The sequence below is a fragment of the Acomys minous genome, assembly GCF_964271855.1.
Source record: "Acomys minous genome assembly, chromosome: 13".
Classification (NCBI taxonomy): domain Eukaryota; kingdom Metazoa; phylum Chordata; class Mammalia; order Rodentia; family Muridae; genus Acomys; species Acomys minous.
The window spans coordinates 3927491-3940797 of record NC_140495.1 but is presented as its reverse complement, the minus strand read 5'-3'; the positions used below and the strand labels follow the sequence as shown (position 1 = coordinate 3940797).

At 50.2% G+C, this 13307-nt stretch overlaps 1 protein-coding gene across 4 annotated transcripts in view; it reads left to right on the top strand.

Moving 5' to 3' along the window:
* Positions 1-13307, top strand: part of MYRIP (myosin VIIA and Rab interacting protein) — a 173180-nt gene that overhangs the window by 147028 nt on the left and 12845 nt on the right. For all 4 annotated transcript variants that reach the window (XM_084753408.1, XM_084753409.1, XM_084753411.1 and 1 more), the window contains one exon: positions 12521-12715. In XM_084753408.1, coding sequence (XP_084609534.1) covers positions 12521-12715 — 195 coding nt within the window. The remainder of the gene's footprint in view (positions 1-12520; positions 12716-13307) is intronic.

Sequence of the window (13307 nt, the reverse complement as noted above, 5' to 3'; positions counted from 1 at the left end):
GGGGTGAATCTCAGACAGGATGGGGGTGGAGATGGAGGGGTGAATCTCAGACAGGATGGGGGTGGAGATGGAGGGGTGAATCTCAGACAGGATGAGGGGGGGGTGAATCTCAGACAGGATGGGGGTGGAGATGGAGGGGTGAATCTCAGACAGGATGGGGGTGGAGATGGAGGGGTGAATCTCAGACAGGATGAGGGGGGGGTGAATCTCAGACAGGATGGGGGTGGAGATGGAGGGGTGAATCTCAGACAGGATGAGGGGGAGGGGGAGGGGTGAATCTCAGACAGGATGAGGGGGAGGGGGAGGGGTGAATCTCAGACAGGATGAGGGGGAGGGGGAGGGGTGAATCTCAGACAGGATGAGGGGGAGGGGTGAATCTCAGACAGGATGAGGGGGGGGTGAATCTCAGACAGGATGAGGGGGAGGGGGAGGGGTGAATCTCAGACAGGATGAGGGGGAGGGGGAGGGGTGAATCTCAGACAGGATGAGGGGGAGGGGTGAATCTCAGACAGGATGGGGGTGGAGATGGAGGGGTGAATCTCAGACAGGATGGGGGGGAGGGGTGAATCTCAGACAGGATGGGGGTGGAGATGGAGGGGTGAATCTCAGACAGGATGGGGGGGAGGGGTGAATCTCAGACAGGATGGGGGTGGAGATGGAGGGGTGAATCTCAGACAGGATGGGGGTGGAGATGGAGGGGTGAATCTCAGACAGGATGAGGGGGAGGGGTGAATCTCAGACAGGATGGGGGTGGAGATGGAGGGGTGAATCTCAGACAGGATGAGGGGGAGGGGTGAATCTCAGACAGGATGAGGGGGGGGTGAATCTCAGACAGGATGGGGGTGGAGATGGAGGGGTGAATCTCAGACAGGAAGAGGGGGAGGGGGAGGGGTGAATCTCAGACAGGATGAGGGGGAGGGGGAGGGGTGAATCTCAGACAGGATGAGGGGGAGGGGTGAATCTCAGACAGGATGGAGGTGGAGATGGAGGGGTGAATCTCAGACAGGATGGGGGGGAGGGGGAGGGGTGAATCTCAGACAGGATGAGGGGGAGGGGGAGGGGTGAATCTCAGACAGGATGAGGGGGAGGGGGAGGGGTGAATCTCAGACAGGATGAGGGGGAGGGGGAGGGGTGAATCTCAGACAGGATGGGGGTGGAGATGGAGGGGTGAATCTCAGACAGGATGGGGGGGAGGGGGAGGGGTGAATCTCAGACAGGATGAGGGGGAGGGGGAGGGGTGAATCTCAGACAGGATGAGGGGGAGGGGGAGGGGTGAATCTCAGACAGGATGAGGGGGAGGGGTGAATCTCAGACAGGATGAGGGGGGGGTGAATCTCAGACAGGATGAGGGGGGGGTGAATCTCAGACAGGATGAGGGGGAGGGGTGAATCTCAGACAGGATGGGGGGGAGGGGTGAATCTCAGACAGGATGGGGGTGGAGATGGAGGGGTGAATCTCAGACAGGATGGGGGGGAGGGGGAGGGGTGAATCTCAGACAGGATGAGGGGGAGGGGGAGGGGTGAATCTCAGACAGGATGAGGGGGAGGGGGAGGGGTGAATCTCAGACAGGATGAGGGGGAGGGGGAGGGGTGAATCTCAGACAGGATGAGGGGGAGGGGTGAATCTCAGACAGGATGAGGGGGAGGGGTGAATCTCAGACAGGATGAGGGGGAGGGGTGAATCTCAGACAGGATGGGGGTGGAGATGGAGGGGTGAATCTCAGACAGGATGGGGGGGAGGGGTGAATCTCAGACAGGATGGGGGGGAGGGGTGAATCTCAGACAGGATGGGGGTGGAGATGGAGGGGTGAATCTCAGACAGGATGGGGGTGGAGATGGAGGGGTGAATCTCAGACAGGATGGGGGGGAGGGGTGAATCTCAGACAGGATGGGGGTGGAGATGGAGGGGTGAATCTCAGACAGGATGGGGGTGGAGATGGAGGGGTGAATCTCAGACAGGATGAGGGGGAGGGGGAGGGGTGAATCTCAGACAGGATGAGGGGGAGGGGTGAATCTCAGACAGGATGAGGGGGAGGGGGAGGGGTGAATCTCAGACAGGATGAGGGGGAGGGGGAGGGGTGAATCTCAGACAGGATGAGGGGGAGGGGTGAATCTCAGACAGGATGGAGGTGGAGATGGAGGGGTGAATCTCAGACAGGATGGGGGGGAGGGGTGAATCTCAGACAGGATGGGGGTGGAGATGGAGGGGTGAATCTCAGACAGGATGGGGGGGAGGGGGAGGGGTGAATCTCAGACAGGATGAGGGGGAGGGGGAGGGGTGAATCTCAGACAGGATGAGGGGGAGGGGGAGGGGTGAATCTCAGACAGGATGAGGGGGAGGGGTGAATCTCAGACAGGATGAGGGGGGGGGTGAATCTCAGACAGGATGAGGGGGGGGTGAATCTCAGACAGGATGAGGGGGAGGGGTGAATCTCAGACAGGATGGGGGGGAGGGGTGAATCTCAGACAGGATGGGGGTGGAGATGGAGGGGTGAATCTCAGACAGGATGGGGGGGAGGGGGAGGGGTGAATCTCAGACAGGATGAGGGGGAGGGGGAGGGGTGAATCTCAGACAGGATGAGGGGGAGGGGGAGGGCTGAATCTCAGACAGGATGAGGGGGAGGGGGAGGGGTGAATCTCAGACAGGATGAGGGGGAGGGGGAGGGGTGAATCTCAGACAGGATGAGGGGGAGGGGTGAATCTCAGACAGGATGAGGGGGGGGTGAATCTCAGACAGGATGAGGGGGAGGGGTGAATCTCAGACAGGATGAGGGGGAGGGGGAGGGGTGAATCTCAGACAGGATGAGGGGGAGGGGGAGGGGTGAATCTCAGACAGGATGAGGGGGAGGGGTGAATCTCAGACAGGATGAGGGGGGGGTGAATCTCAGACAGGATGGGGGTGGAGATGGAGGGGTGAATCTCAGACAGGATGAGGGGGAGGGGGAGGGGTGAATCTCAGACAGGATGAGGGGGAGGGGGAGGGGTGAATCTCAGACAGGATGAGGGGGAGGGGGAGGGGTGAATCTCAGACAGGATGAGGGGGAGGGGTGAATCTCAGACAGGATGGGGGTGGAGATGGAGGGGTGAATCTCAGACAGGATGAGGGGGAGGGGGAGGGGTGAATCTCAGACAGGATGAGGGGGAGGGGGAGGGGTGAATCTCAGACAGGATGGGGGGGAGGGGTGAATCTCAGACAGGATGGGGGTGGAGATGGAGGGGTGAATCTCAGACAGGATGAGGGGGAGGGGGAGGGGTGAATCTCAGACAGGATGAGGGGGGGGTGAATCTCAGACAGGATGAGGGGGGGGTGAATCTCAGACAGGATGAGGGGGAGGGGTGAATCTCAGACAGGATGGGGGGGAGGGGTGAATCTCAGACAGGATGGGGGTGGAGATGGAGGGGTGAATCTCAGACAGGATGGGGGGGAGGGGGAGGGGTGAATCTCAGACAGGATGAGGGGGAGGGGGAGGGGTGAATCTCAGACAGGATGAGGGGGAGGGGTGAATCTCAGACAGGATGAGGGGGGGGGTGAATCTCAGACAGGATGAGGGGGGGGTGAATCTCAGACAGGATGGGGGTGGAGATGGAGGGGTGAATCTCAGACAGGATGAGGGGGAGGGGGAGGGGTGAATCTCAGACAGGATGAGGGGGAGGGGGAGGGGTGAATCTCAGACAGGATGGGGTGGAGGGGTGAATCTCAGACAGGATGAGGGGGAGGGGTGAATCTCAGACAGGATGAGGGGGAGCGGTGAATCTCAGACAGGATGAGGGGGGGGTGAATCTCAGACAGGATGAGGGGGGGGGTGAATCTCAGACAGGATGAGGGGGAGGGGTGAATCTCAGACAGGATGAGGGGGAGGGGTGAATCTCAGACAGGATGAGGGGGAGGGGTGAATCTCAGACAGGATGAGGGGGGGGGTGAATCTCAGACAGGATGAGGGGGAGGGGTGAATCTCAGACAGGATGAGGGGGAGATGGAGGGGTGAATCTCAGACAGGATGGGGTGGAGGGGTGAATCTCAGACAGGATGGGGGTGAAGATGGAGGGGTGGATCTCAGGCAGGAGTGGGGGCGTAGGAATGAAAACGAGGTTAATTCCAACCATAATAAGAGCAAAGAAAAAATGTGAAGTTAAAACTTAGCAAGGAAACTGCAGATCTCCGAGAAATGGAGCCGTGCGCTGGAAGGAGGCGACATAGAAATGACTTCTTCCAAAATTAGGTTAGAAGTTTAGTGTAATTCAGAACAGGAACTCAAACCAGATGTCAACATCCCCCAAATATTCCCAACATCAAAATCGCCTGATGGAAGAAAGCCAAAAATAGTGTGGAAATGTTTAGGAAATTTAAGGGATGGCTGAGGAGGATCTGCCTCGTAAGACATCACCTATACACTTTAATGCCACAGTAACTAAACCCATGAGATGCTGATACAAGATCTTAGAAAATAACCAGAAGTGGAGCCTAAACTATATTCAATTTAACTTATTTTATTTCATGACTTCTACTCATTCCCCACCCCTAACTGGGACAAGGATGCTATGGCACTTTTTAACATGCAGAGAATGCGTGTGTGTGTGTGTGTGTGTGTGACCATAGCACACATATGGAGAAAAGCTTGCAGGAGTCAGGTCTGTCTTTCCACTGTGTAAGTCCTGAGGAGCAAACTCAAGTCACCAGGGTTAACAAGCCTCTTCACCTGCTGAGCCGTTTCGATGAACTAAGAGCCCACGGTGTGTTTTTTGTTTGTTTTGTCCTGTTGTGGTTTTTTTTTTGGTAATTGGAACCAGGATTGACTTGCTTGTTTAGGAAAAATATAGGAGACATGACAGGAGAGCACTTCTCCTATGAGGAGTGGAGGGGTACACTATTGGGGGTTCAATCCCCACTCATGTAATTTGTTCAGTAAATAATCACTGGACTGATCTAGGAGCGGTAATGCATTGTGGGTAAAAGAGGACTGCTTACCAATCAGTGGACTCACCTTCTGTTGGGAAGATCTCTGATACCCAGGCACATGAGGATGTGTTTCCATGGAGATTAGACAGGAAGTCAGGAGGATGATGCGCACAGCTGGGAGCCTCTGGCCAACTGCGTTGAGCTGAGCAAGGGACAAGTAGAGCAAAGGTTAGGCAGAGATGCCCAGGAAGGGTTGGGTGATTTTTCAGTTTCCCTGGACTTGTGCACACACCTTGCAGTATGTTGGCTACTGTGAGTGATGGAAAGATCTTAGCAGTTGATTTCAGTCACTGGTGACTAAGAGAAGCCATCACACACGTAGAACAAATCAACAGCAGTCACCTGGGCCGGGGAAGATGTCCCTGCCTGCTCTGCACCTGCCAGCGATGACAGGGTCAAGGGTAACAGCACTAACATTGGCCTTTTCCATCACCCTGGCCGTGCCCTGATGTGTCTTCAAGGGTGTCATAAACCAAGCAACACTGGACACCTCTCAGGAAGGACAGGGATCCAAATTTGGTCCCTAGAGCCCACATGGTGGCACATCCTGTCGTCCCACCACTGGGACAGGGGAGACAAGCAGACCTCTGAGGCTAACCGGCCAGCATAGCCTACTGTCAATCTCAGGGCCATAAGAGACCCTGTACAAAGAGCCAACTGGAAGCTGGTGAGGTGGCCCAGCGGTTTAGAATGGTATGTCCTGCTTTCCTGTGTTTACTTCCCAGCACACATGTTTGGTGGCTCACAACTGCCTTCTTGTGGGTCTCTGCACTCATGTGTACACACACACACACACACACACACACACACACACACACTTAAAAATAAATCTTTTAAATAAAAAAAAAAAACTGGATAGTGCCTGAAGAATTCTAGCTAAGGTCCTCTAGCCTATACACACAATCTCAATCTCTCTCTCTCTCCCTCTCCCTCTCTCTCTCTCCCTCCCTCTGCCCCCCCCTCTCTCTCACACACACACACACACACACACACACACACACACACACACATGCCTGCACACATCCCCAGCCCTTCCTAGAGGTCAGCTCTGCTCTATGATATGTGATTGTATCTGCTCCTCACATACGCTAACATGTCCCAACTTCTCCACACAGCTCTGTGCTCCCTCTTTTACAACGTCGCTCTTCAGAGGCGTGAGCGTGGTGGAGAGTGTGTTTGGTGGGTTCTGGAGGTGTCGCCAAGGGCCTTATGTTCATGAGAACTGAAAACAACCTGTGCTGTTTTCCTCGCAGATTTCTGTCAGCTCTTTGTGGGGACATATGGGGTATCTTTTCTTACCTTTGAAAAGGAGACAAATCCATGAAACTCAGGCATTCGGGGACCAGTTTCCTTGTCTGTTGCTCTGCTAATTGGAAGCATCTGTAATTTGAGACAGAAAGCCATGGGCAGACCGTGGGTCTGGGCCTGCTGTGGTGTGCAGTCTTTCTAACTGTGCTGAGTGTTTGCCTAAGTCTTGGTGGGCTCAGGCTAGGAGTGAATCCCTGGGCGGCTCTCACCTGTGCCCTGTGGCTTGGTCTCTCCGCAGCCTTGACAACAAGCTTATTCTGAGAGAGACTTGGTGGTGGAGGCTAGAATGACAGGCCGGTTCCCTCTCCTTCATCTTCCCTTCTTCCCTTCATCTTTTGCTCACTGGCCTGATTGCCCCCTCGGACTTTTTAAATTGACTTTTATGTTTATGTGTGTGAGTGGCTACATGTATGTATGTGCATCACATATATGTGCAATGCCCATGGAGGCCAGAGGAGGGTGATCCCATGGGACTGGTGTTGCAGGCAGTTACAAGCCCACCAGTTGGGTGCTGGCCCTCAGCAGCACGTGTTCCCAGCTGCTAAGTGATGAGCCGTCTCCCCATCCCTGTCCCTGAGACAGCATCACTTTCTGGGTCTTGAGGAAGCCTTATTCCTAGTTTTCTGAAATAGCACCAGATAGGGTTGGGAGACTTTTGATGACTTCTTCTATTTCCTTAGGGAATATAGGACTATTTAATTTGTTTGCCTGATCTTGATTCAACTTTGGTTTTGGTTTTGTGTGTGTGTGTGTTTGTTGTTGTTTGCAGACAGGGTTTCTTTATGTAGCCTTGGCTGTCCTGGACTCACTGTGTAGACCAGGCTGGCCTTGAACTCACAAAGATCTACCTGTCTCTGCCTCCCCAAGTGCTGCGGTTAAAGGAGTGTGCCACCATGCCCGGCTTTGATTCAACTTTGGCAAGTGGAACTTATCAAGAAAATTGTCCATAACATTTAGATTTTCAAATTTTGTGGCATATAGGCTTTTGAAGTAAGACCTAATGATTCTTTGTATTTCCTCAGTATCTGTTGTTGCTTCCCTTTTCATTTCTGATTTTGTTGATTTGGATACTCTCCTTTTGCCTTTTAGTTGGTTTGGCTAAGAGTTTGTCTATCTTGTTGATTTTCTCAAAGAACCAGCTCTTGGTTTCATTGATTCTTTGAATTGTTTTCCTTGTTTCTAATTTATTGATTTTTAGTCCTGAGTTTGATAATTTCCAGCCGTTTACTCCTCTTGGGTGTGCCTGCTTCTTATTTTGCTAGAGTTTTAATGTTTTCCATTAAGTTGCTTGTATTCGATATCTCCAGTTTCTTTATGAAGGCACTTAATGCTATGAACTTTCCCTCTTAGCACTGCTTTCATTGTGTCCCAAAGGCTTGGATATGTTGTGCCTTCATTTTCATTGAATTCTAAGAAGTCTTTAATTTCTTTCTTTATGTTATCCCTGTCCTGGTTGTCATTGAGTAGAACATTGTTCAGTTTCCATGTGCTCATAGGCTTTTCTTATTTCTATTGTTGAAATTCAGCTTTATACCATGGTGGTCTCATAAGATGCAGGGGATTATTTCTTTTCTCTCTCTCTCTCTTTTTTTTTTTTAAATCTGTTGAGGCTTGCTTTGTGACTGATTATACAGCCAATTTTGGAGAAGGTTCCATGTGATGCTGAGAAGGAATATTCTTTTGTGTTTGGGTGAAACCTTCTGTGGATGTCTGTTAGGTCCATTTGATTCATGACCTCTGTTAGCTTCATTGTTCTCTATTTAGTTTCTGCCTTGATGATCTGTCCATTGGTGAGAGTGGAGTGTTGAGGACTCCCACTATTAATATGTTGGGATTGATGTGTGATTTAAGCTTTAAAAATGTTTCTTTCACAAAAGCAGGTGCCCTTGTATTGGGGCATATTCAGTATTGTGATGTCCTCTTGGTGGATTTTTCCTTTGATGAGAACGAAGTGTCTTTCTCCATATTTCTTGATTAATTTTTATTGAAAGTCTGTTATTAGATATTAGAATGGCTACTCCAGCTTTCTTCTGTGTCTGTCTGTTTGCTTGGAAAATCTTTTTCTAGCCCTTTACTCTTAGGTAATGTCTATCTTTGTTGCTGAGGTGTGTTTCTTGAATGCAGCAGAATGTTGGATCTTTTTTCCACAGCATTCTGTTAGTCTGTGTCTTTTTATTGGGGAGCTGAGGCCATTGATGTTGAAAGATATTAGTGACTAATGATTGTTAGTTCCCTTTATTGTGGAATTGGTGGTGATAATCTGTGTAGCTGTGCCTGTTTGGGTTTTGCTGTTGTGAGATTATCTATATACTGTGTTTTCTTGGGGGTAGTTGACCTCACTGTGTTGGGGTTTTCCTTCTAATATCTTCTGTAGAGCTGGGTTGGTGAATAGATAGTTTAAATTTGGTTTTCTCATGGAATATCTTGTTTTCTCCATCTATGGTGATTGAAAGTTTTGCTGGATATAGTAGTCTGGGTTGGCATATGTTGTCTCTTTATGTCTGCATGACCAGCCCAGGACCTTCTGGCTTTCATGGTCTTTGTTGAGAAGTCAGGTGTAATTCTGATGGGTCTGGCTTTATATGTACTGGTCTAGTCTATTTGGTGTTTTTGTACACCTCTTGTATGTTCAAGGGCATCTCTTTGTTTAGGTTGTGGAAATTTTTTTCTATTATTTTCTTGAAAATATTTTCTGGTTCTTGTAACCTGGCATCTTCTTTTTCATCTATTCCTATAATCCTGAGGTTACACCTTTTCATAGTGTCCTTATTTCTTGGATGTTTTTGTGTCACAAAATTTTCTGTTTTAATATTTTCTTTAAGAGATGTATCAATTTCTTCTGATGTATCTTCAGCCCCTGAGATTCTCTCCTCTGTCTCTTGAATTCTGTTTATGATACTTACCTCTATGATTCCTGATCTCTTCTCTTCCTGATCTCTTAAGTTTTCCATTTCCATAGCTTTTTAGGTTTGTGTTTTCTTAATTGATTCTAGTTCCATTTTCATGTCTTGAACAGCTTTTGTTGATTGTGGTTTCCTGTTTCTCTTTGATGGCCTCCCTTCCTTTGGTTGTAATTTCCTGTAATTCTTGGAAGGATTTATTCATTTCCTCTTTATAATTCTCAAATAACTATACAAGCATGATGTGTCCCAGCCTGCAGGACAAATCGAATCAGGGTTTACCCAAGAGAGGGAGTGGGGATTGAAAGTGGGGTACAGAGACGCGAGAAATAACGAGTCAAGTCTAGAAATTTCTGGTCAAGACTCACTTTAATGCTGACTAGTAAGAATATATAGAGAGCAAGGTCAATAGGATCTATTCTAATCCCACTCACCCTAGCCCACAGGCAAGTATACAGTAGCCTGAATCGTTCCCTGTAAGAACTTCCTTGATCCTCTGGGTGGTTCCAAGTTGGGACTTCCCTACTTCTTTCAAAGGTAAATAGTCTAAGGTTAGCCTAGAACACAAGACCTCATAAGGCAAAGGTCAGCAACTCGAAGGTCACAGCATACAGCCTAAGCACAGGATTTCTGACATCACAGAATTTGGCATGGCTCCACACAGAAGCATAGCTTTAAGTTCATTTTCCTGAGATTTGGCTGCATTAGAGTGTCCATTGCTTGGGATTTCTGGTGGAGCCATGCTGTCCTGGTTTTTTTTTTTTTTTTTGGTTGTGTTCTTTAGCCATCTGCTGAGGGGGATCGGGTTTTCTGAGCTGGCAGTCGAGGAGGAGAGTCCCTTTGGAAAGCAGATGCTTGGTTTACTGCCTTGGTAGACACTGGCCTCCTGGAGCTAGATTTGTCTGAGCTCTGTCACCTAGGATCCCAGACTCAGTAGGGCTCCTCTGACTACTTGATCTCCTCAGAGAGATCAGCAGTAGAGTAGAACAGTGGCTTGGAGTCCCTATATCTGGGACCTAGATGCTGATTGAGGGTCCCAGGTTCCACTGTGCCAATCCTGTTCCCTAGGGGGCCTGCACTAGAAGAGTGCAGGCTGCTCTAAGTTTGTGATTCCTGAACCCAGGGGATGTCCAACCACCATGAGGGTGGGGGTGGGGGGGACTGGTTCTGATCTTCCCCAACTGCTCAGACTGAGGAGCCCCCAAGTGAGTGTCTTAGATCCGCAGCCCATTCACTCAATGGTTTTGATGCACTGATCCTGAGTCTCTTCCCCAGGGGTCCTGCACTTGCTCCAGTGTTTTGCAGGGTGCCCAAAGCTTTTGACTTCTGAACCAGGGGTTGTCTGGCTACGATAAGGGAGTGGGGGTCCTGATGCTCCTGGGTTGTTGCCTTCAGTCCATTTCCCAGCTTCCCATTTCTGCTCCTCTGCTCCCTGGACAGGTACATACGGGGTGCTGCCATCTTGTAATCCCCCTAATTATGACTTTCATAGCAAACTTTTGGAAGGTCATCTTGACTGTTCACTCTACACCAGGCAGGGATAGGACATTCACACAAGGAGCAGAGTTAGTATGGAAGTCCCCTGAAGGCTTTGGCTAAGCCAGTGAATGGCCAGGGAAAGTCATGTGTCCTGCTCCTCTTATTAAGGATAGCCCATAAGTCCCTGGTAGCTCATCTTCCCCACCCACACCCCAGGTCCAAGTAAACTGGTGACCCACAGGAAAATTGCACATAGATTCAGGTTGCACTTGCCAGGACTCCAAACAACAGAAAACTTATGTTCTTAGATGTTGGTTTTGGTTTGATGTGGGTCATTTTCTTTCTGGTGTGGTCCAGCTCCCCTCTTCTCAACCAAAGAAAGCCACCTCAGATTGCATGACAAGTACACCTGCCCTTGAGGACCAGGATAGGGTGTCAGTAAGGTGGGGTCAAGGCAGGCCACAAGGCAAGGACTGCTCTGTTTCGTTCACTGCCTCACCTCTTCACTCTGCATTCTCTGTTGAAGGGAGCGCATTGCCTGAAGCCTCCTTTAATGAGACAGAGCCAGAAGTAGAATCCATTCCGAGAAGCAATTCTTTCCCAAATCAAGCCACAGGGCCAGGGTGTGTTCAGTGGTTAAAACCACTGCCACACAGTAAGCAAACATGAGGACAGGGCTTTGCATCCCCAGAGCCTGTAGACAGAGTGACCTGCCTGTAATTCCACATTTCAGAAGCTGGAGACAAGGGACCCCAAATCAGGCAGAGCAGTGAGACTAGCACTATCAGGAAGCTTGGGGTTCAGCCGGGAGACCCTGCCTCATAAGGTGGAGAGCAAGTGATCAAGAAAGATTCCCAGTGTCCACCTTGGGTCTTTGCCCACCTGTACACATACACATGCTCCCACAGACATGCACACCTTAAACATGCATGTGAAAATAAACAGAAAAAAAACCCACTTCCCTAGAAAATAGTTGGCTTCCTCTTCGGGCTTACCTAGCTGCAAGGGAGGCTAGGAAATGTTACTTCCTGCTTAGCCCTAGAGAGGCTGGCTTGAGATCTGTGTGTGAGCTAGCACATGATGCTGACCAAACCTCAGAAGAGTTTGGATGACTAGAGTAAGTTCTAGAACTGAGGAGCAGCTTGGCTAAGGTTCTATAATAGACAAAGCTAGACTCTCACCAGGTCTCCTAACTCCTCACACAGAAAGCCGCCCTCAGGACACACTGTAGATGCCATTTCACATGGTTGTGAATAAAGTGATATTGAAAAAATATGATCTGGAAGATTAAAGTAATTGGTAATAAACACAAAATGCAGATAACTTACCCTCGAGCTCTGCTCCCTCCATCCCTGTGGCCCTGGGGTCATTCACTGTGAGTCACCAAATCTAGGCCAAGTCACACTAGCCTTCCTCTAGGTTCCCAAGTGCTGTGTTGTTGTATTTTAAGAGTTATTCTATTTAATGGTATGAATATTTTGCCTACATTCAGAGAAGTCAGAAGAGGTCATTGAATCCCCTGAAACTTTACAGATGGTTGTGAGCCACCATGTGGTTGCTGGACATTGAACCTGAGTCCTTTGTAAGAGCAACCAGCACTCTTAGCCACTAAACTATCTCTTCAGCTCCCTATGTAGATTTCTTTACTGCCCCACTCTTTCAGCAAGTGTGTGTGTGTACTCTCGTGCATGCGTGCGTGCATGTGTGTGGTATATGTGTGTGCATATATGTGCGTGCATGTGTGTGTGAGTGTGTGTGTTATTACCAAGTTGACCTCATGATGGGTTCCAGGATATTGCAGGATATTGCAGGATTTCTGTGTCTTTGTTAATGTGCTGTTCTTGTCTTCTGTCCCCTTCTGTTATTGGACCAAACAGAAGTGTTCTGCTGTTTCTCTCTGCAACATCTCCACAGAAGTCCTGAAGGTCATCAATGCTACCGAGGAGTTGATCGCAGAGTCTGCAGGGCCTTGGGAGAACACCCCAGCCCCCACTGACAGAGAAAAGGGGATGTTTCCTCTTGGGACAGACCAAGTGAGACTGGACAAGCAGCTGACTTCCTTGGAAGAAAATGTAAGTGGGTGTGAATGTGCCCAGTCATGGGTGAGCATATGTGAAGGGGAAGAATTGTAGCTGTTCCCAGATCGCCACCACTGCCACCATGGCTGGCGTGTTCCCAGGAAAGGGCTGAGGCAGGGCTCCCCAGAAGCAAGGATGAAACCAGGAGTCAACTGAGTAACTATAGAGGAGACGGGGAGGAAGCTGTGCACAGAGGAAGGGCAGCTTCCTATGTGAGGACCGAGGACTTGGTGACACCCTAGCTGTGTCTAGTTGCGACCCTTGGCCAGGCTGCTCCCTCTCCCTCAGGGAAGATGGTGCGGCGATGGTGTGGGGAAGGGCTGAGGGAAGAAACCAAGCATGACTTCAGTCGCTTCAGCCCACAGAGGGCTCTCGGGTGATAGCTGCATCTGGGACCCGCACTTCTCCGCAGCCCGCAAGCGCTTCAGCCCTCCTGCATAGAGGTTGAGTATCTTCAGAGGTGGTTTTCTGGGGGGCTGGGGGGGGGGGCAGCAGGATTGAGATGTAGGGAACCAGGGCCTCCTGAGCGCGAGCTTGGCTCCTGATGTCACCTGCGTGATGAGAATTGATAGCTGAAGCGTGGAGA